The sequence below is a fragment of the Mercenaria mercenaria genome, chromosome 14, assembly GCF_021730395.1.
Source record: "Mercenaria mercenaria strain notata chromosome 14, MADL_Memer_1, whole genome shotgun sequence".
NCBI lineage: Eukaryota > Metazoa > Mollusca > Bivalvia > Venerida > Veneridae > Mercenaria > Mercenaria mercenaria.
The window spans coordinates 36,817,393-36,841,801 of NC_069374.1; the positions used below are offsets into that span (position 1 = coordinate 36,817,393).

General features: G+C 35.8%; 1 protein-coding gene across 1 annotated transcript in view; it reads left to right on the forward strand.

The window, feature by feature from the left end:
• The window catches only part of LOC123527270 (protein phosphatase 1 regulatory subunit 7-like), a 45,810-nt gene extending 22,866 nt beyond the window's left edge, over nucleotides 1–22,944 (forward strand). Inside the window, exons 2-9 of the mRNA XM_053523265.1 lie at nucleotides 175–349; nucleotides 1,433–1,498; nucleotides 2,020–2,150; nucleotides 3,807–3,969; nucleotides 4,495–4,611; nucleotides 5,395–5,499; nucleotides 18,564–18,650; nucleotides 19,372–22,944. Coding sequence (XP_053379240.1) covers nucleotides 200–349; nucleotides 1,433–1,498; nucleotides 2,020–2,150; nucleotides 3,807–3,969; nucleotides 4,495–4,611; nucleotides 5,395–5,499; nucleotides 18,564–18,650; nucleotides 19,372–19,581 — 1,029 coding nt within the window. The 5' untranslated portion in view covers nucleotides 175–199 and the 3' untranslated portion in view covers nucleotides 19,582–22,944. The remainder of the gene's footprint in view (nucleotides 1–174; nucleotides 350–1,432; nucleotides 1,499–2,019; nucleotides 2,151–3,806; nucleotides 3,970–4,494; nucleotides 4,612–5,394; nucleotides 5,500–18,563; nucleotides 18,651–19,371) is intronic.
• The last annotated feature ends 1,465 nt before the right edge of the window (nucleotides 22,945–24,409 follow it).

Genomic DNA, 24,409 nt, shown 5'->3' on the forward strand with positions numbered 1-24,409 from the left:
ATGTTCAGTGCACAGTGACCAAATTTCTGTTATTTCTGTTCCTTGTGCAGTTACTGAATGCATCAAGTGGGGCATTTCGTGTTCTACGACCTCTTGGTTTTATTAGCTTTAATTTTCTCATGCTAAGATTATCTCAAGTGTGGAAAAAGTACTTAATAACATGTTTTTTTCCAGAACTTGTTTAATATCATTGATTACAATGGAAGAAGAGAGTGCCCCCAATAATGAGAAGAAGGCAAAGAGAGGAGGTCACGATGGATTTATATCAAGTGGTGATGAACTGGAACCAGAACAGCCAATGGATGTTTCTGATGCTGTAGAACTAGTTATTGTTGATCCAGGTGCACTGGTAAGAGCATTTATAACACGAATAACCAGATAGCTTTCATTTCACAGCCTGCTCATGTGATATAGCATTTTTATGCATGTGTGTGGTAAAGGGACCTAATACATACAATGAGAAATAGTAGACTTAAGTTTCTAATGTTTTCTGCTGCATGACCTCACAGAACAAGTTACTTGAGAAATAATATATCCCAAATAGTGATTTGTCATTGAATAAATCATTTATCACAAGGGTATCTACCAGGTAAACAACAAACAATGATTTTATTCTTGCACAAATCACTGTTTAAGATATATTATTTCGATTCTAACACATTATCAAGGATTATTTATACGTCCTTGATGATATCCATTAAATATTTGCCTGATTTCTGTTGATTTCTTTTCCAGCGTGCCGCTATGCCGTCTAACCCTATGACATAATAATTGTGACGTGTAAGTTAGTATCATGTGGAAAGGTCTCAGATAGTATAGACAGCTCTTGTTGGTCATAAAATTGACATGATTGAAGATACCTGAAAAAAAAATAAAAAAGATTCTACTGCACTCTAGGAGACCTTTGGAATAATGGAAAGTTTATATCTGGATGTTGTAAAGTGAAGTTGCAATTCATGAAAAAACCTGTTATTAATTACTGTAAAATCATTTAATTTCGTGGTTCTGGTCAAAACGGCAATTTCGTGGGGATATGAATTAGAAGATTTCAACTTTTGAACTTAAATTGAATGGGAATTTTACTTGTTGGTTGGGATTGAATTTCGTGGATTGACTCAATCACAAAATCCACGCAAATTAGTCCCCCACGAATATTAATGATTTCACAGTAAGTGGATTGGACAGTAGATCCAAGTTTGTTGTATTGAGGCTTTGAACTACATGGCCTTATTCTTTTCTTAATCCTAACTGCTTATTGCAGTAAAAAGGAAAGAACATATTAGCACAGTTGAATAATTATTCAGCAGTATACTACATAGAGGAAATGTGCATAAGACATATATCTGCTTATCCTTCAGTTACTAGGACAAAATAAGAATATTTTTACTTAGTTAAGATACCTGTATATCGTTTATGTGTATTTCAATGACAGGATGTTGATTTCAACCATGGACGTATTGCAAAAATAGAGAATCTTGAAGGACTTACACAAGTGGAGGTAATTACTTGTATATCATTATGTGATGCATTCCGCAAAAAAGCTGGTCATTCAGATTTCAGACCTATCAGGTCACAGTAAAACACAAATTTCTCGAGGCAGTAAGTTATGACGAAAATGCTGGTGTTTTCCAGGGTTTTGATGAATGCAAACAGAGAAAATACAAAAATGTATCTGTAAAAAACAAATAAGACAACATGAACTTCTCAAGTGAACCTGGAGGCATGAGCACTCGATGTTTGACCGAGTCTCGGACATTGAGCATTCGATGCTCGAGTGAGCTTGGGGCATTAGCACACAATGCACGAGCAAGTAGTGTTTCACTATTTGTGTTTATTCAAACGCAATGTATATTATGATACTAAATATGAATATAATCATTGATTTAATACGTTTTTTCAAAGTTTCAAGTTTTTTACCTCATTCCTTTCAATATATGTTTTTACACAATCATGTAAAGTAACACATGTGATACACAACATTCCTTCTTATTAAAGTATTCATTACTTTTATGCTTTCAGAATTTATGTTTAAGACAGAATCTGATCACTAAGATTGAAGGTTTGTCCACCTTGACAACTCTAGTGGATCTAGATTTATATGATAACCAGTTAACCAAGATTGAAAATCTAGACTCACTAGTTAACTTGACGTAAGTATACAATTCATGTTCATTATTGAAGGAATTAAAGGTTTCAAGTCAGTAAAATAGCTCTTTAACAGAAAATCATGGCTTTTCAGTACTTAGCAGCACTACCCAAATTGTAACAAGGTAAACAGTTTTTTAACCAGGATTTGAAAAAAAAATGTTTTTGGATGGGGGGATGGACTGCATCAACTTTAGGTTTCCGCTTAGTAACTTGAAAGTTAGGATTGACCCTTTACAATGAAACTTGGTTTATAGGTAGCTTGCATAGAGACGAAGTTTGGGGTTGTATAAGAATTCACTAGGGTCAAGGTCACTGCTGCTTAAAAGGTGGACAGATAGCTCAGTGGTTTGCACACTGGCCTTCCAATCCTGAGGTCGGGGGTTCGATCCCCGGCAGCTACTCGGGAATTTTCAGAAACGCGTTTCAGTGTTTCCCACCCAACTAGAGGTGTACTGGTCAGGAACCCAGGCAAACCTTGCGTGTATCAGTGCTATACACTGGGCACGTTAAAGAACCAGGCTGTCTATTCATAACGAGCTAGGCTAAGTTAGCCGGACACGTCTGTATCTGATTTCAGATCTCTCTGTCATGGGGGCTTTGTCTCACTCTGTCCCTCTGGTCAGATCGCTCTGTGTCTGTACTAGTAGAGGATGAGTTATGCACCCTTCATGGCTGCATTTGAACTGTGTAAAGCGCCTTTGAAGGTGAAATTGATCATGAAATGGGCGCTGTATAAATCTGGTATAATAATAATAATAAAACAGATAAAAGGGTTTCCACTTAAAAAATTAGTTTGCATTGATATATTGAAATTAAATTTGGCCTATAGGTAGCTTAAAGAAAAGTCAAGGTTGAGGTTGTATATGGGGTCAGTTTGGTCAAGTTCATGGTCAGCATAACTTGAGTAATCTGCATACCTAGAAAATTCCATGATGGTGCAGTGTTCTAGAGCGCTGGGCCAAAGTTACCTTTTGTGCTGTGGAACAGATGGGTCGTGTTTCAGATCCAATTCAGGGCCTAACTTTTTTGTCAAGATCAAGGTCACAGTTATTAAAAACAGATATTTTTATGTCCCTGGCATATACTGATGCAGGCAGCCAATAGTGATTGTCCTGTTCATCCGTTCGTTCTTCCATCCGTACGAGGTTAACCAAATGAGACCGTTTCGTCTAGCGTCAAAACCCTTTACTAGAATGACTTCATACTAATGCAGATGTAACCTGTGACCATTCCTTATCTTCAGACATCACCTGACCTCAGTTTGACCTTGACCTTGACCTCATTTTGGACTTGGGTTGTTTTATATGGGCCATCTCTTGGTTAACCAAATGGGACCGTTTCGTCTAGCATCAGTACCCCTTACTAGAATGACTTGATACTAATGCAGATGTAACCTGTGACCATTCCTCATCTTCAGATATCACCTGACCTCAGTTTCACCTTGAACTTGACCTCATTTTGGACTTAGGTTGCTTTGTATCGACAAGGATGCCACAGGGGGTATCAAGCGTTTATTGAACACAGCTTCTTGTTTTCACTGTGATCGTAAACAAGGTGGTATCTGGTTTAGTGTATGCCAACAGATCTAAATAATTTTGAAGTAGTTTCCTTTTGGACTTCAGTAAATGTGTACCAGTGTCTTCTGTTTTATATTGTAGAAGTTTAGACCTGTCTTTTAATCGTTTAACAAAGATTGAGAACCTGGACAGTCTTGTAAACCTGAAAAAACTGTTTCTTATCCACAACAAGCTTACAAAGATAGAAAATGTAGACCATCTTGTCAACCTAGAAATGTTAGAACTTGGCTCTAACAGAATTAGGGTAGGTAGAATTTTCTGTGTAACACTGGTATAGATACAACAGCATATGCAATGCATCAATTTGTCACTCTCTTCGACAAAAAACAACCTTGAACATCAGAGGACAAGAATTCTGCTCATCCTCTCATATTGACAAATAGAAATAGCCCGAGGATAAGTGGAGTTTTCTGTTTGGTCATCATGTAGAATGATGCATTTTTTTTTCGGTAGTAATGCAATGAATGTACAAAGTACTAAAGGCACCCTGACTGAAATAATCTGCAGTGCAGCCGCAGTGTATTACCTGTTACACATATATAATGCAAAGGTCAGAGGTTATAAAGCAGTCATCTGATTAGTCCATTATTCAAATAAAAGTTGATACTGACCAATGAAAGGGCAACATTAAGAGACGTCTTAAACTTAATTTTATTGGTTAGGGTTTGGAATGTTTAAATGATCCCAGTGTCAAGGATTATTTGATTTTGATGTACTGCCAAGTAAAATACTTCATTTCAAATACCTAGATGTTCATATTCTGCTACAGGTGATTGAGAATATATCTAACCTGACAAATCTGACCAGTCTGTTTATTGGGAAGAATAAAATCACCAAGTTAAAAGGTGTAGAAACACTCGTCAATCTACGCACTCTGAGCATGCAGGTAAAATCTTTTCCAGATATTTATGCTTTCATGTACTTACACAATGCAAGTGATTGTAAAATGAATTCTTTAAGCCAGAATCAAACACTTACCCATCATTTACCTACATGGTGACAGCTTCTGTCTGTAACAAAATGTATCTCTCTACCAAATGTGTTACCACCATCACCCAAAAGAACACCAAGCAAATGATGCTGAGAAACTTAATCTTCATGGTGTTACAGGCATGAATTTGTAGCAACTGACTGAAGTCTGATACTTTTACCCAGATTGTTTTTCATGTGAAGCAGCTACACTACATGTATATGTTGGATGGGGCGTACATGCAGTTGACACCAATTTTCAGAGAACTAGTTAAAACCAATTAGACATGATAAGGTTAAACAATAGATAAATGAACAACTTTTCAGAGAACTAGAAAAGATGAGGTCAAACTAAAGACTACAGTTGCTTTGTCTTCATGTGGAATTTTCATGATAATTTATCCAAAAAAAAAAATAATTTTAACTAAAAGTGTTGATGAATTTATTTAGATTTTTTTAATTTTACAGAACATGGGTTCCAGTGGTTTTTATGATTGTAAGTCATGTGAAAATGCTATCAGCGTGGTTTGTTGAAGGTCAGCTGTTCTACCTTGGTGCCTGTCTGTGCTAGACATTATGCGTTGAGGGTATCTTGGTTCTTCCCTTCCCTTGCTATAAAATACCCCCAACAGACTTCAGTTACTTTCCATAAATTGTTTATGTGAAATATTTTTTTTAATTTCTGCATCAATTATTGTAGACAAACAGAATTGTTAAATTAGAAGGGCTTGATACATTGGTGAATCTTGACGAATTGTACCTCGCAGATAATGGCATTGAGAAAATTGAAGGGCTGGATAAAAATGTAAGTGGTTGTTTCTTTATTTGAGCCGCACCATGAGAAAACTAACATAGGGCATTTGCGACCAGCATGGATCCAGACCAGCCTACGCATACTCCCAGTCTGGTCAGGATCCATGCTGTTCGCTAACAGCTTCTCTAATTGCAATAGGCTTTGGAAGTGAACAGCATTGATCCTGACCAGAGTACGCTGATGTGCAGGCTGGTCTGGATCCATGCTGGTCGCAAATGCACTATATTGGTTTTCTCATGGTGTGGCTCAATTGTATATTTTTTAGCTTGACTATTTGAAGAATAAGGAGGGCTATTGGACTGTCCAAGGTGTTGGCATCCACATTGGTTTAGCTTTTTGTGAAGTGCAGTATCTTCTTTATCACCTAAGATATTCAGTTGTAACTCTATACTTGTATATAGTGACAGTGTTCAGAAGTGTGACAAGTTATGTAACTCAACCTGCATTATTTCCAGAGTTATGCCCCTTTTTAACTTAGAAATTTTTGTTCAGGTTTTTATAAAGTCCAATACTGTGAAATCATTAATATTCGTGGGGGCCTAATTTTCGTGGATTTCATGGTTGAGTCAATCCACGAAATTTAATCCCAACGAACAAGTAAAATTCCCACTCATTTTATGTTAAAAAGTTGAAATCCATGAATTCATATCCCCACGAAATAGACATTTTGACCAAAACCACGAAATTTCGTGCCCACAAAATTAAATGATTTCACAGTATCTACTTCATTACTTAAGACTTTCAGTTGAAACTTGCTGCTCTTGCTCATAGTGATAATATACATTTGTGTAACAAGATGGGTAACACTGCCTGCAGCTTTTCCAGCATTATGTCCCATTGTAACTTAGACATTTCAGTTAAAGTTTTTCAGAGCACAGTATGAAGTTTTTGAGTCGGCTAAACGCTGTCAAGCGTTTGACGAGTCCTTGCTATCGCACGATTTCTCATTCTTAAATGGCCTCACAACACAGCGAAGTGATGTAGTTCCATTGGATTGTCTCTAATTTCAAAGAGTTCATTGATCGAATGAAGTTCATTTATGTCAATCCTATTTGCTATGACCAATATACGATGTAATCTGTCATAATTATGACTTGTAATTGTGCAATACTCGAATAAAGCCACGTATTTTCTTCCGCGGTAACTCATTAAGCATAAACACGCATAACCATTCTGCGGGATTTGGTAATACATTTGCGCATATGATTACGGTGACGAATTTTATGCCCTTTTGTCACAAAATAGCAAATATGATGTTCACAAATTCAAATAAAAACTGCATATTAACTTATTAGCCAAATTATCCATTTGTTACCCTGTCCGTTTCAAAACATAATCTTTAAAATCATTGCGCAAATAGCAAATTTATTGTGCTGTGCATTTTATGAATTGCGCAGGCTTACAAAGCTTGCGTAACATCCAGCGAAAGACAAAATATAGTTCCAGAACATATTGCTAGTATTTTATTGAGTGGGTACCTCTGAAAGCATTGGAATGTCTCTTATCAAAGAGTTTACCACATCGATGAAATTAAATTATGACAGCTTCATTTTAAATGACCCGAATAAGATATGTGTAGTACGTTAATTCTTCCGTGAGACTTCGCGGATGAATCCTAACTACATTTTGGACACTTATCGGCGAACACGCGTGACCTGTTTATAACTTTGCGTGGGTTGAATTTTGCAGTCAGTAAACGGATAAATTATCGGAAGAAGAAGCTCTTACTGGTTTGTTTAGTTACTACTGATATTAACAAGAGCATCGCCTTGCGGATGCTGACGCTCATCTGATTTTTTTTTTGTGTAATAGAAATATTGTCCTACCCATGATTTTCTAAGTCTAAAAAGGGCCATCATTCTTGCAAAAAGCAGGATAGAGTTATGTTTCTTGATGTTTAGTGTCCACTTATGATGGTGAAAAACTGTTGCAAGTTTTAAAGCAATAGCTTTGATAGTTTATGAGAAAAGTTTACTTAAACATAATACTCAACAAAGAAAATGATTTTCTAAGTCCAAAAGGGGCAATAATTATTGCAAAAAGCAGGATGGAGTTATGTTGCTTGCTGTACAGGATCAGCTTATGATGGTCAACAAGTGTTGCAAGTTTCAAAGCAATAGCTTTGATAGTTTAAGAGAAAAAGTTGACCTAAACATAAAACTTAACCAAGAAATCTGATATTTTCTAAGTCCAAAAGGGGCCATAAATCTTGCAAAAAGCAGGATGGAGTTATGTTTCTTGCTGTTAAGGGTCAACTTATGATGGTGAACAAGTGTTGCAAGTCTTAAAGCAATAGCTTTGATAGTTTAGGATAAAAGCTGACCTAAACATTAAACTTAACCAAGAAAACTGATTTTCTAAGTCCAAAAGGGGCAATAATTATTGCAAAAAGCAGGATGGAGTTATGTTTCTTGATGTACAGGGTCTGCTTATGATGTTGAACAAGTATTCCAAGTTTCAAAGCAATAGCTTTGATAGTTTAGGAGAAAAGTTGACCTAAACATAAAACTTAACCAAGAAATCTGATATTTTTTAAGTACAAAAGGGGCCATAAATCTTGCAAAAAGCAAGATGGAGTTAAGTTTCTTGCTATACAGGGTCAGCTTATGATGGTGAACAAGTATTCCAAGTTTCAAAGCAATAGCTTTGATAGTTTAGGAGAAAAGCTGATCTAAACATAAAACTTAACCAGGCAACGCCGACGCCGACGCCGACAACCGCTCAAGTGATGACAATAGCTCCTCATTTTTTTTTTCAAAAAATCAGATGAGCTAAAAATGATATTAATTCTTATTTTTCGAGAAATAAACAAATCGGCGAAACGTTAAATTATATTTTCTTGTAGTTTTTGAAATCGAAAGTAGATCGTCTATGTTTGGCTGCTTTGACGAAACGAAACAACTTTTTTATGAAAAGATTTAAATAAGAGGTAATTTAACCGTAAACTTCAATGTCAGATACTGCCAATTGCTGCTAAATGTCTTCTTATCATCACAATTTGTAAAATATATTGTTGAAACTGGAGAAAAGTGTAATCGTATCCGGATATAATATTTTGGGTAAATATCGAGCTGTGTTATGAATTTTAACATTCAAGTAACATACATGATAGATATTATTGTAACAGAAATGATTCTAGAATTTATTTTTATTACGCCTACATATAATCTATGTCAGACTCGTATTCTAGTTTGAGGCATGATTTGAAAGTAAAAAGATGAAGTGACAGTCATACTTTGGATATTGTAATACTAGAAAGAATCTAGATCGTAACCTTTCTGGAATTTTGACTGGTTTGGATAATTTGCTTACGATTCAGGTTCGCAAAAAAATGAAACCGTCACCCATTCTGCTTTTCATGATGACACATGGCTTGACTTTTGCAGTCAGTAAGCGGATAAATTATCCCGAGAAAGAGCTCTTACTGATTTGTGTAATTACTATTGATTTTAAAAATGATTTTATTTATTTTACGAGAAATAAACAAATCGGCGAAACATTAAATTGTATTTTCTTGTAGTTTTTGAAATCGAAAGTAGATCGTTATGTTAGAGTGCTTTGACGAAACGAAACAATTTTTTTTATGAAATGATTTTAATAATGTCAGATACTGCCAATTGCTGCTAAACTGTCTTCATATCATCACAATTTGTAAAAAATATTGTTGAAACTGGAGATTTTGGCGGTATAAAAGAAAGTGTAATCATATCCGGATATAATATTTTGGGAAAATATCGAGCTGTGTTATGAAATTTAAACATTAAAGTAACAGACATGATAGATATTATTGTAACAGAAATGATTCTAGAATTTATTTTTATAATACATACATAGAATCAATATCAGACTTATATTCTAGTGCTGAGGCATGACCTGAAAGTCAAAAAATATGAAGTGACAGTCATTCATACTTTGAATATTGTAATACTAAAAAGAATCTAGGTAATATTTAGAAATTGAAACATAAAATTTTCAGTTAGAAATTGCACCAAAGGCTGTATCAAGGGTCTACATTTTCAAAATTTCCTTGTAGTGATACCCCAAACCCTACTTGCAGGAGGGGGTATCCTCCCACACCCTCCCCCCATATTGCCACTTTACAGTTTGATACATTTGCCCTTTTACCACCTGCCACAATGCCCATTTCAAAATCTGACTGCAGTTCAAAGCGGGAAGGAACACCCCCTCCCCACACCCACCCTGCTACCGACCACGTAAAAATGGCTCGAACATTTTTTTCAGCCCAGTCTGGGCCTGTCTGTCTACATGAATCAAAACGGATAATTGAAAGTACATAGACTTGGGGACTACTGACATGGTTTTGAAGGGGTTAACAGGTCTGAAATTGAATAAATGATGGTTTTAACTAAAAAAGAACTGCATTTATTAATATTGGTTATCTTTTCCGAAATTGGTAGCTAGTCCGAGTAACTTCTCTAAGTTTCGAATGCGCAATTTTCCTGTCAGTGTAAACATTCATGACACTATATATTGACACTCAGCAACATTTATATATCTTTAAACGCAAAAGTAAGTATACTTTAAATTCACATCCCTTATAATATGATTGAACAATACCTAGCGTGTCACACGGTTATTGCCAGGCCCCTTATCTGTAAAATATCTGAACAGTTCTTTCGTCCATCCGTTACAAATTGTATGTGGCAATCCGCGCTATAAAATTTCAATATATAAATTTTCATATTCAAATTTTATCATGTGCGAATATATACCAGCCGATAATTGCCTGTTTTGGTAATGCCGGAGGCAAATGTTTACTGGAAAATTATTTATAGTCATGGGCAGTATGTTAGTGTCACCTGTCAAATTGTGGTTAGTACTTTCAACATTTTTATTTTTGCGAACCACTCGTCAATTTTAGAGAAATATATTGGGTTTAAATACTTGTATAATGTCAATCAAAGTTTTACTAGGCATCGATTGAATGTCTATTTCATCTATTGTAACAAAATCTCTGTTCAGCTGGGGAAAAAAAACTAAAACCAAACTGAAACTGGTAGACTATACTACCAGTACATCAATCATTAGCCGACTCTCAGGCCCTTCAGGCCTTTGATTGACTTTTGCAGATGCTGTGTTAAAACTGCTTACTCCTCTTCCAGGTAATAACACAAGGTTGTGTTATCAAAGTCCCATAAATCTAACATGAATTTAACAAAATTATCCCATTTCTTGAACTTACAAAAATCTAGGTGGAAGTTTTGAATACAAATTGCACTCTCCAAAGTCAATGCAGAAATTGAATTTAAACTTTATACATTTTTTTAGATAGATAACACATGATGAAAGGTGCATGTCCCATTACTCTGAATTTTGTTTTCTGCAAAGTAATGCCCCTTTCTTGACTCAGAGAATGAAGGTTACAGTTTTGCATTGAAATTACAATAAAAAAAAAAATGCAGATACTTGTTTGAAATTTCACAAAAACTTTGGTATAATTAAACAAGATCAAGTCCAATAATGATTACATGAATATACATGTATATACCTATATTGACAAGCCTTTAAATAGTCGAGAGAACTGTCAATTCTGTCACGAGACAGCTCTTGTTGTTTTGTAAATGAATGACATATATAAGACAGTTACTGTATCAGTTGCACATGGAGGGTGAAAATAGCCCAGTAATTTCTACAAATTAATGATTACTTACATTAATCAGGGCCCCAGATAAGATGCGTATTAGCGTAAATTACGTTTGAAATAATGCATATATGCATGTCTGCTAATTTTTTAGCGTATAAAAACATACATGAAATTACAGAAACTCATGCAATGACTTTTTACTAGCGTAAACAAAATCTGAATCGTCTGGATGCTTTACATAACAGAGCACAATAGGCATTCATTCTGCCACATTGAACGTACACAGGCATTGAATGGTACTCTATAAACCTAGGTTAAGCTATATTATACACTCAAAGCATGCGTAAATCAAATTGTTGGGAATTAATATTGATGGTAAGGTAGTGTATTTTAAAGCGGTGTAGATTTAAAATATCAACTTCCGTTGTGGTGTAAACAACAACATGTCCCCTTCTAAGAATGTATGAAGTAAACAAACGTGCTACGCATTCTTTAAACCAACAAAAAATGATTCCCAAAACATCGTTAAAGGTATATTGAATAATCTATTGGATTTTGCAGTGAGCGTGAAGCTAAAGCAAGCCAATGGAGAAAAAGCAGCAAAAACTTGAATGCTGAATTGAAACTGAACTGCAAACAAATTCATGGGTGTTACACCCAATAAATATGTTACGAAACTTATTTCTGTTTTTTTCTCATTTACAAATTTTCAGGAGTAAAATTACTCCTAGTCAATTTCAGATTTTACCATTTTACTCATTTGCAAGAATTATGATGAGTAAATACTCATAGGCCAAAAAGATTATCTGGAGCCCTGATTAATTCTGTTCAAAGTTAGTACATGACAGTTTTTAGTCAAAGTTTAGTTCACCAAAAAGATATTAGCTGTTAGTACAGGTGGATGGTCACAAAGTTAAATTATAGAAATACCTTGTTTATCTTCTATCTAATCTTTATTAGATATACTAAGAATGTTAGTCTCCATGAAATCGTGGTCAGGTTTTAAACTGTGTTTTCTGGGGTCAGATAGAAAGTCACAGATCATAGGAAAATCCTGTTAACACTCCCAAGACAGTGTTTTTTATGGATGTGTGTGAAACCTGGCCAGATTTGTTGTCTTTTTAAAGTCTAGATCATATTTTAGATTCGGTCATCAGGGGTCAAAAAGTTAGGCCACTAAGTCAGGTCATAAAAAATCATGTTAACACTTCCTAGGTCATATTTTTGTACCTGATAGTAGGAAAAATGGTCAGAATGTATTTCTTTTTATACCCCCACAAAACGAAGTCTGGGGGGGTATATAGTAGTGAGCTTGGTGGTCGGTTGGTCGGCCGGTCTGTTGGTTTTGCATGGTTTCTGGATGATAACTCAAGACAGGCTTGACCAATTTAAATAATTTTTGGTACACAGATGTAACATCAGAAAATACAGGTCAAGTTCGAATTTGGGGTCAGTAGGTCAGAGGTCAAGGTCACAGTGACCCTGAACAGTTAAACGTTTTCTGGATGATAACTTGAGAACGCTTGGGCCTAGGATCATAAATTTTGGTACACAGGTGTAACATCATGAAATGCAGGTCAGGTTTGACTTTGAGGTCTGTAGGTCAAAGGTCAAGGTCACAGGGACTTGGAACAGTTAAACGGTTTCCGAATGATAACTTGAGAATGCTTGGGCCTAGGATCATGAAAATTGATAGGGAGGTTGGTTATGACTAGCAGATGACCCCTTATGATTTTGAGGTCAGTAGGTCACAGGTCAAGGTCACAGTGACCCGGAACATTTAAACAGTTTTCGGACAGTAACTTGAGAATGCTTGGGATTAGGATCAGGAAACTTAATCTGGAAGTTGGTCATGTCAAGCAGATGACCCATATTGATTTTGAGTTTCAAAGGTCAAAGGTCATTTAAACTTTTTACGGACAATAACTTGAGAACGCTTGGGCGGAGGATCATGAATCTTCATAGGGAGGTTGATCATGACTAGCAGATGAGCTCTATTGATTTTGTGGTCAGTAGGTCAAAGGTCAAGCAAGTTCGGCTTTGACATTGGCTTAGTTCTGTGACAAGGCCATATTGTGGGGGTATAATTCATCACTCCTATGACAACTCTAGTTTAAACTAGTTTTAGCGATTAAAAACTAGATCACTATGTAAAATTGTAGAAGAACCTTTGTTTTGGGCATAGACTATATGATTTTTGACATATTTTATAAAAGTAGTTCATTTTGATTCAAAAGCTAGTTCACTAAGTCAGTCATAGAAACACCTCTAGAGGCTATGTTTTCTACTTGATCTATACAGAACCTGGTCAGAATGATAACCTTTATCAAAGTTAATGAACTTTAAGTTTAGTTTAAAATAAGATCATTTGGAAATCCCAAAACAGTTACCAGTTTGAATCATAGAAAAACATTAAAATTTTAGAAAACTTTTTTGTCCATCTGGTTTTGTACTATAAAAGTGGTTACCTTCGGTAACAGATACAGTTTATCATTGCATATGGTCTAGGTGAAGCATTCAAGTCAGGTCAGTGATTTGGGGCCAGCATGGACCTCTTGTTCTTTTAAACAGTACTTTACAAATACATTATGAAAACTGAATTTTAAATCCAATTTTCGTACGTAATAATGAAAAGTCATAAAATGAATAATAGGCATTATTTTATTACTCAAAATAAAAAAACAATTATCTCATACAACACTCTTTATTCATCAAGAATATGCATTGATACTTACAACGATAGTTAAACATATGCATGATACATTTTGTAATAATTTAATTAAATTCAGTAAAAGTATATTGACAATATTGGGAGTTGATCGGCTGCTCATGACTCAACAAGGGTCTCACCGTGTAGAGTCGTTAAAAGCACAGCAAAAGCCGTCGACCGAGAGGAGAACAGACGCACCAACCCAAGGCTTGCAAAAACAACGCAACTGCGCAATCCATCGAACTTCGAATTGTGAATCCAACCCAGCCCGGGTGTCACCGGGATGCGGTCAAATGCACAACCCTAGCCAATGTAAAGCGAGGCAATATAACACAACGGACCGCAAGACAAAGCAATGCAAGACACTTTGTACTTTGTAACAGGTATCACTCAAAAAACGCAAAGTAACGCAAAACACTTTGTACTTTGTAACAGGTGTCACTCAAAGGCAAAGCAACACAAGACACTTTGCACTTTATAACAGGTATCACTCAAATGCAAACACACAACAATTTCAATTGAACGTCGAGCTACCATTCCACCCATTTGGGGTTTCACCGAGAATGAGTCAACACGAGTCAATGAAAGGCAAGGCAAGGCAAGGCAAAGTGACACTTCTGAGAGCAACGCAACATACACAACACACGCAACACTAGGAATTGCCAAGTACTAGGGCAAAACCTTTTACTATCCAGTTAACACAAACTGGTAAACATATGATACCCCAAAGTACGCAACTTGAATGCAAACATACAGACACCGTATCCGCTCACCTCACAGCCGACAGAATTTTACCGCCAACATATTATGAGCGACAATATCCATCAAGCCAGTATTATAAATAAACACCTTTTACTTATAGTATTATGACAAGATGAAGAAAAACTAATATTAAGGTCTATCAAATGTCACAGTTAAAAGCCAGTGTCCTACATAATAATTGTTACCACAAATAATAGCAGAATTTTCTTAGTGATATCCAACTGTGATCACAAAGTTTTTAAGTTCACATAAATAATATTTACGACAGTCAATACTTCCTATAATTATTAGTCCCCTACTGGTTGAAAACCAGTTTCGGGGACTATAGGAATGCACTTTTCCGTCATTCCATCCGTCCGTCTGTCCGTCCGTCCGTCCGTCCGCAATTTCGTGTCCGGTCCATAACTCTGTCATCCATGAAGGGATTTTAATATTACTTGGCACAAATGTTCCCCATGATGAGACAACGTGTCATGCGCAAAACCCGGACCCCTAGCTCAAAGGTCAAGGTCACAATTGGAGGTCAAAGGTCAACAGGGCTTTTTTCCTGTCCGGTCCACAACTTTCCCATCCTTGAAGGGATTTTAGTTTTACTTGGCACAAATGTTCCCCATGATGAGATGATGTGTCATGTGCAAATCCCGGACCCCTAGCTCAAAGGTCAAGGTCACAATTGGAGGTCAAAGGTCAACAGGGCTTTTTTCCTGTCCGGTCCATAACTCTCCCATCCATGAAGAATTTTAATAGTACTTGGCACAAATGTTCCCCATCAGGAGACGACGTGTCCTGCGCAAACCTGGACCCCTAGCTTAAAAGGGTCAAGGTCACAATTGGAGGTCAAAGGTCAACAAGGCTTTTTCCTGTCCGGTCCATAACTCTCCATCTATGAAGGGATTTTAATATTACTTGGCACAAATGTACCTCATAATAAGACGATGTGTCATGCACAACTTTCAGACCCCTAGCTCAAAGGTCAAGGTCACACTTAGCAGTCAAATGTTAACATAGCAGAACAGGGTCTGTTTCGTGTCCGGTCCATAACTCTGACATTCATTAAGGGATTTTAATATCACTTAGCACAAGTGTTCCCCATGATGAGACGATGTGTCATGCGCAAATCCCGGACCCCTAGCTCAAAGGTCAAGGTCACAATTGGGGGTCAAAGGTCAACAGAGTTTTTTCCTGTCCCGTCCATAACTCTGCCATCCATGAAGGGATTTTAATATTACTTGGCACAAATGTTCCCCATGATGAGACAACATGTTGTGCGCAAAGCCCAGACCCTTAGCTCAAAGGTCAAGGTCAAAATTGGAGGTCAAATGTCAAAAAGGGTTTTTTTCCCTGTCCGATCCAGAACTCTGTCATCCATCAAGGGATTACAATATTATTTGGGCATAATGTTTCCCATGATGAGACGACGTGTCATGCGCAACACCCAGTAACCCTAGCTTAAAGGTCAAGGTCACACTTTGAGATCAAAGGTCAAGAGGATTTTTTTCCTGTCCGGTCTGTAACTTTGTCATGCAAAGCAGGATTTAGATATCAGTTGGCACAAATATTCCCCTGGATGAGACAACATGTCATGCGCAAGAACTAGGTCCCTAGGTCTAAGGTCAAGGTCATATTTAGAGGTCAAAGGTCAAATTCAAGAATGACTTTGTACGGACAATTTCTTCTTCATGCATTGAGGATTTGATGTAACTTGGACCAAATGTTCACCACCATGAGGCCCCCTTTGTTTTTAGAATTACGTCCCTTTGTTGTTACTATAAATAGATTTTATTGTAACTTTTTTATTACTGGCGGTAGAGAAAAATCGAGACCACTTTCCTGTGGTATAGCATGCATGTTACATCCAATTTTTAGGTGTATTTTGACCTATCTCTACCTGGTAAAGAGTTTCTTGTGGACTTATATTATATAGATTTTTTTTTTTTTTTTTTTTTTTTTTAAATAAAGATTAATTTCCCTTTGTTGTTACTATAAATAACTTACATGATAACATTTTTATAATCTGCCAAAAAAAATTCAATATTAAAAGAACTGTGGGTTTTTATATATGCACATTTTAATCCAAGTGTGTTGTTATAACATATTGTATATGTAGTACAATATTGTTTATACATCATTGACAGATATCAGTTCATTATGTTATACTGCAGTAGAGAAAATTAGGTGCCTTCCAGTAGGGGACTTTGTATTGCATGGCAATACTTCATTCACTTGTTTTCCTGTCCTTGAATTTCATGTCAATACGACACATTTAACTTAAAAAGTGAAACTTATTCTAATAATGTGATTACTTCAGTATTGTCTTCTTGTACATTTAGTTTATATATTTTAATACTAGAAATATGTATATTAATATCAATCAACTATCCCGTGCCTTTTTAAAGAAGTATAAAATCTTTCAAATTATACTGGAGAGTCTTATACAAATATAGTCATGCCCATGCTAAACCGTTTTCTTAAATACAGTGAAACACCGCTCGCTCGAGGTCGCAAGGGGATGAGCCAAATGCTCGAGTTATCCATGGTTTCGAGCGACCCAAACATTGACCAACATACGAAGAAAATTGAAGTTTGTTTTACCAATTGTCATCGAGACCATTGCAGAGGAAACGGTGATGCGTAATAATAACATACTCGTGACATTTTCAAAAAACGTACTACAAACATTATTTATGATAGATCGTAAATGGCATATGTAAAGAAACAGCTAAGACATTTTTTTTATTTGAAATACTGTAATCGAATTCGCAATTTTCTTCCCCAAATTAAGATCTCATAATTATCGTCTCAATTTTATGAAAAGGCTATCTTATTTCCTTTATTTGCATGATTAAAATATTAAGATCTCATAATTATCTTCTTGATCCCGCAGAAAAATGTAATAATTAATTACAATTTTGATCAATAAAATTTTTCTTCCACCTTTCATCAATAATTGATCTCATTTTCAGATCAAATATACCGACAAACAAACATTTAAGATAGTCGGGGAATAGACCATGCAATTCTCACGACATGCGAAAATTTTAAATTAACTGATACATTCTGACCGCCGAAGGTATGAGGAATTTTGACACCTCTGCTCGAGTTTGCCATAAGCAACAAAGAGTAAATTAATACACAGGGACCAGGTGTCATGCTCGAGCGATCGAGTTATCGATAACAAAATTTATATACACTGCATCAAAATGTCTCAGTTTTTTCTTCATAACACTGTATGAACATCTCACATTTGGAAGTCCTTGGTCACGTAACAAGATGACATCTAGCCCCGTCATACATTTTGATGGCTGGATGTGTTATCTCCTGCAGTGTTATTGCTTTACGGTATATCACCCTCATCAATTTACTTTGGCATGGTTTAACCCTGCAATTGTAAGTAAAAAGACGGCAGTACCTAACAACTCGTCAAGACCGGGTGGACAATAACAATTAACTTGAACAAGAACATCTACGTTAGCTATTGTTAAATAGACGGACTTTATGCAAATTTCCTTTACAACTTTGAACCAATTTCATAAAACATTCCACAGATGATGTAAGATCAACATAAATAGATCAGTAAAGTGTATATAAAATACTGACAAAGTATTCTAGCAAGTTGTTAAAACTACAATACTAGCCCAAAATTAAAGATGCAAAACTCTATGTTTCGAAAGTTTCCTATAAATTCAGGGTGTGGCGGGCGGGTAGTTTTGACGTTACCGACGGTGTAGCTAGCAAAATATGAGAGAACTTCACGAGATTATTGGTATTTATATTATATCGACTGGGTACCAGTATCAATAGGAACCAGTTCAGATCAGCCAAGTGTCTTAATATCGATGACACATTTATCTACGAAAACAGACGACAATTTAATAAACTAGCAGACGGTAATTAACGAGCAACAATTTGAGAAAAAATAAATTAAATTATTTTAATTCTAAAATAATTTCCATTATTAAAATAGTTTCTGTTTTTCAGACAAAGTTGACTACGCTTGATTTAGCCAACAACAGAATATCACAGATAGAGAATTTGCAGCACCTGGTAGAACTACAGGAATTCTGGGTAATTTTTCTACATTCATAGACCTTATATTTAAGAATGATGTGTCCCAAGAAACCTTAAAGATGTACATATTTGTATTTTGCCAAAATTTGATATTGGAAAGTATGAGCATATACTTCACAGTATCTTATGTTGAGTAAACATTTTTGTGTATAAACAGTAAACCTTACAGGAGTTATCAGTGTCATGCCAAGTTATACATATCATGGGCATGTTCTTGTTCAGCAGAGTTATTGCCCTTTCTTGATTTTCATTGGGAGTCGCGATCGATATGTCAAATTCTTTGCTCTGCTGCTTCTGCTATACCACTGGTTGGAATTCCACCAAACTTAACAGGAGTTACCACTGCCCAGCCTAGTTATGTACATCAGTGGAGTGTTATGGTTCAGTGATTTTCTTTGGAGTTATGGCCCTTATTTTATGTCATTTTGCAATTTCTGCATGGTAAATGATGGGAGACATATGGTTTTTGTGAAAAACAATCTTTACTTTCTAACACATAACATCTTTGAAGATATTCACCAAATGTTTACTTTTGTGTGTGGTTTTCTTTTCCAGAGCTTGCTATGATGTTTGACACTATGACATAATAATTGTGACATGCAAACAGCACATATGTTGCATAATAACACACAGTTTAGGTGTTCTTCCTTTGATAGGGAAATAAACGGAGTTTTATTTAGAATATAAATTTTACCATTCTTTTCCCACTTATTTTCAGTTTAATGACAATAAGGTGAGCTCCTGGAAGGAAATCGACTCTCTGACACTGCTGAAAAAGCTTGAGACTGTCTACCTCGAAAGGAATCCGATATATTATGATGCCAGTAACCCTCTTAAAGCTGATGCCAGTTATAGAAGGAAAATCAAATTGGCGCTCCCAGAAATCAAACAGATAGATGCAACAATGGCACAGAGTATGGTCGGCTGAACACATTCCGGCATTTTGAATGATATTTGAGTGTTTTAAAAATTCTCAGAGTGCTCTTAGTTTTAATGTAGTTATTTATAGATTCTTAGAATCTTTGACCCACCAGGAACAGCAATACTGAAAGAAGTATAAAGTCAAAATGTTTATACACTACCACTTTATTGCTTGCACACTAACAATGTCAAACATGCAAAGTAGAGTATGGCATTTCCATAAAGAAGAGAGTTTTCAAAATATTCTGATATGCTCTATATGAAGTTTTATTGTAGAATATATATTTATTACACTGTACAGCAGGATTTGAATTTAATGCTGTATTTAACATTTTTACTACTTGAAAGAATAAAGCCGGATTAGACTGAGAGCATACTTAATATCTTTGGATAATCAGTTAAAAATTCATTTAGCAAATATCTTATATGTATAGAATTCATCTGTAAATGTTCGTCATTAGGTCACCCATTCCCAAGATATTTTTGTTGCTCTTTGCTGATATTAACTACCTTGAAGTCATTTCCTATCAGAACAATGTGTGTTATAAAGCTTGTGCTTGTGCCATTAAATTTTATCTGAAATTTACACAGTAACTTAAACATTTGATAATTGCTTCAGTTGTACCTTTTTCAGACAATTCAGTTTGAAGAACTTATTTTTGAATATAGGAATATGAAAAAGAGGAAAAGAGACACTAAATTGCGCAGCACATTCACAGTTGCCTTACAAAAGCTTAATGTATGATTATTTACCTGTGTTAACTGAAGTTCAGGTTAGGTTCATGACTTCATCCTAAAATTTCATGCTTACAAGGTTTTGGAGTTATCTTATTGCTTTTTGTCCATTCATACTTTTCCTAATTGTATATTCCTTTGTACAAGACGTTCTGCAATTTTAGCTGATATTATTTTACTGACCTTGCCATAAAATTGGATGAGAGGAAAGGGTTTATACTTTAACGTTTTGAAACTACAAATGTAAATGTAAGTTTATTTATTCTTGTAAGAAAATGTATGGGTATGAAATAAAACGATACATATGTGCCAAATTCCTTTTTTACTGCTTTTGTCAGGGGACATGTCAAATAGAACAATTTCTTCATAACAAGACTTAAGAATTTCAGTATTATTTTTGCAGTTTTTTATGTGTCAACATACATTGTTTAAATGTGATACTTATCAAACATGTAAAGATACATGGATTCGAAGGCATGAATTGAATTCAGTAATACTTTATACTCTTACTGAATGGTATGCTGATCTGTAGCCAGGCAATAAGTGCTTTATTACATGCCATCAAAATAGGTTTTCACAGATTGTTTTTTTTTTTAACTTTCCACTTTCGCCTGGCAGACACATGTTGAATATAGTAGATATAAACTGTAGATCTGCAATTTACATAAGGAGTGAAATAAATTATTAACATGGACCTTAATTTTATACTTTACATAAATCATAAAAAGATGGACTATTATTGTGTCATATCCTTTCTGATGGTAATTTAACAAGTTAAAACTAAATTATTAATAACGAATCATTTTCACATGGTTTGTGAGATATGTATTTGTTTTAAGAAATCAAAGAAGATGGATGATCTGTGAGATTATATGATAATCAGAGAACAAATATCTACATAAACTAACAGAAAGATTCTTATAAATGCCTTTGTTTTATAATTCTTCTAAAAAGGTTGAGTATTTACATGTTGAAAACATTTTTAGGCATGTTATTACATAGAAGTTTCTCGATATATATTTAGAAAAGATATAATCTTTATCATTATTAAAGTGTCTTATCCTGAGTTTGGTAATTTTTATGCCCCCGAAGGGAAGCATATAGTTTTTGAACCGTCTGTCCGTCTGTCGGTCTGTCAGTCTGTCGGTCTGTCAGTCTGTCCGCAATTTTCGTGTCCGGTCCATATCTTTGTCATCGATGGATGGATTTTCAAATAACTTGGCATGAATGTGTACCACAGTAAGACGACTTGTCGCGCGCAAGACCCAGGTCCGTAGCTCAAAGGGCAAGGTCACACTTAGACATTAAAGGACAGTGCATTGATGGGCGTGTCCGGTCCATATCTTTGTCATCGATGGATGGATTTTCAAATAACTTGGCATGAATGTGTACCACAGTAAGACGACGTGTCGCGCGCAAGACCCAGGTCTGTAGCTCAAAGGTCAAGGTCACACTTAGACATTAAAGGATAGTGCATTGATGGGCGTGTCCGGTCCATATCTTTGTCATCGATGGATGGATTTTCAAATAACTTGGCATGAATGTGTACCACAGTAAGACGATGTGTCGCGCGCAAGACCCAGGTCCGTAGCTCAAAGGTCAAGGTCACACTTAGACATAAAAGGATAGTGCATTGATGGGCGTGTCCGGTCCATATCTTTGTCAACCATGGATGGATTTTCAAATAACTTGGCATGAATGTGTACCACAGTAAGACGACGTGTCGCGCGCAAGACCCAGGTCCGTAGCTCAAAGGTCAAGGTCACACTTAGACGTTAAAGGTCATTTTTCATGATAGTGCATTGATGGGCGTGTCCGGTCCATATCTTTGTCATTCATGCATGGATTTTAAAATAACTACGCATGAATGTGTGGCACAGTAAGACGACGTGTCGCGCGCAAGACCCAGCTCCGTAGGTCGAAGGTCCTAAACTCTAACATCGGCCATAACTACTCATTCAAAGTGCCATCGGGGGCATATGTCATCCTATGGAGACAGCTCTTGTATTTTCCTTCGCTTCATATCTATTTTCTTAAGAAAGGAAATAATGAAATAATATTTTTAAGTGTACATGAAAACTGGTGAGTTGATATTTATGAGGTCTCTTTGGCCAGATGGTTAACGTCTCTGACTTGACCTTCACCTAAGGGTTAGGGTCCTACTCAAGCTGTCATTGGAGGAAGCCGCTCAGCTGGCTTGCAGAAGATCAGTGGTTCTACCGAGTTTCTTGCCCAAGCCTGAAAACTGCCTTGAGGGTACTGCAGTGTGTTGTTCTGACTTAAACCCAACAAAATAAGCAAACGTTTAATCAAGATGATTTCATTTTTACCAAAAAGGTGAAAAAGTCACGTTGAAAGTAATGGCAAACATCTCTTAACTGAAGTTCACGACTGTGTATTATGAAATTGTTTTCAAATTAGAACTTGTCACATTGCTGCAGTGTGAAAGCTAAGGCCAGTATGTGAAATGAGAACTGCCATTACCTGTTGGCTTCAATATTTAGTCTAGATCTTGTTGTAACTGGAAATATGAGTGGAAAAAGTGCTATATGCAGGTTAGTTTTATTAACCGCATGTTGCAGTTTTATTATTGTATGATTAACAGTATATAGCCAAATAAATGTTTAGGAATTTATTAGAGTTATGTTTTATACATGTATATCTTTATGGCCCAATACAAAGAAGTGAGGGTATAATGCTTTACACCTCTCTTGTCAGTCGGTCCGTCTGTCGGTAGAGTGAACAGTTTCTGCCCAATAACTTGAAAATCACGACCCAGACTATTCAAACTTGTTAGCACAATTGGGCTAATGAACTAGATGACCTCTTTTTATTTGGCAACAGTAAGTCAAAGGTCAAGGTCAAAGGTGCCTGAACCTTGGACAGCGGCTTCTGCACAATTACTTCAGAACCACTTTACCCAGAACCTTTAAACTTAATAACATGATTGGGCTTTTGAAGTAGATGACCCCTATTGTTTTTGGGGTCAATAGATCAAAGGTCAAGGTCACAGGGGCCTTAACATTGAAAACTATTTCTGCACGGTAACTTGAGAATCACTCGACCTAGAGCCTCCAAAATTAATAGCATGATTGGGCTTTTGAAGTAGATGAGCTCTATTGGTTTTGGGATGACCCAGTAACAAACTTACCTGAGATCTTATTGAGGGCAGTATTTTGACCAAGTCTCTTTAAAATTTTAAAATTGTGACCTCTAGAGTATTAACAGTCAAATTGACAACCCATTACGGACACACTGATCGCAATAGCTCATCTTGATCAAGCACTTTGTGCTAAAGTCAGCTAAAAATTAGGGCCACAAGGGATGGTATTTTCTCTTATTTAGTAGGTTTTTATTTTCAGTGAGATATACACAAAGTATTTATCAGTTTTACATGCAAAACCAACTGAGGTATTTATTTGATGCCAAAATGTCATTCCCTTACACAATTTTGTATTTCCATGTCAAAAATAGTTCAAATATTGTACTGCTACTCAACACAACAAAATAACTTTTATTCTACTTTTCATGCTTTTGTGGAAAACAGTTATTATACCCCCACCAAACATGTTTGCAGGGGGCCTATGTAGGAGTCAGTTTTGTCACGTCACGAAATCTATATTTAAAACATCTTTATTTTTTATCAGTTTTACACGTAAAACCAACTGAGGTATTTATTTGATGCCAAAATGTCATTCCCTTACACAATTTTGTATTTCCATGTCAAAAATAGTTCAAATATTGTACTGCTACTCAACACAACAAAATAACTTTTATTCTACTTTTCATGCTTTTGTGGAAAACAGTTATTATACCCCCACCAAACATGTTTGCAGGGGGCCTATGTAGGAGTCAGTTTTGTCACGTCACGAAATCTATATTTAAAACATCTTTATTTTTTATCAGTTTTACACGTAAAACCAACTGAGGTATTTATTTGATGCCAAAATGTCATTCCTTTATACAATTTTGTATTTCCATGTCAAAAATTGTACTGCTACTCAACACAACAAAATAACTGTTTTATTCTACTTTTCATGCTTTTGTGGAAAACTGTTATTATACCCCCACCAAACATGTTTGCGGAGGGCCTATATAGG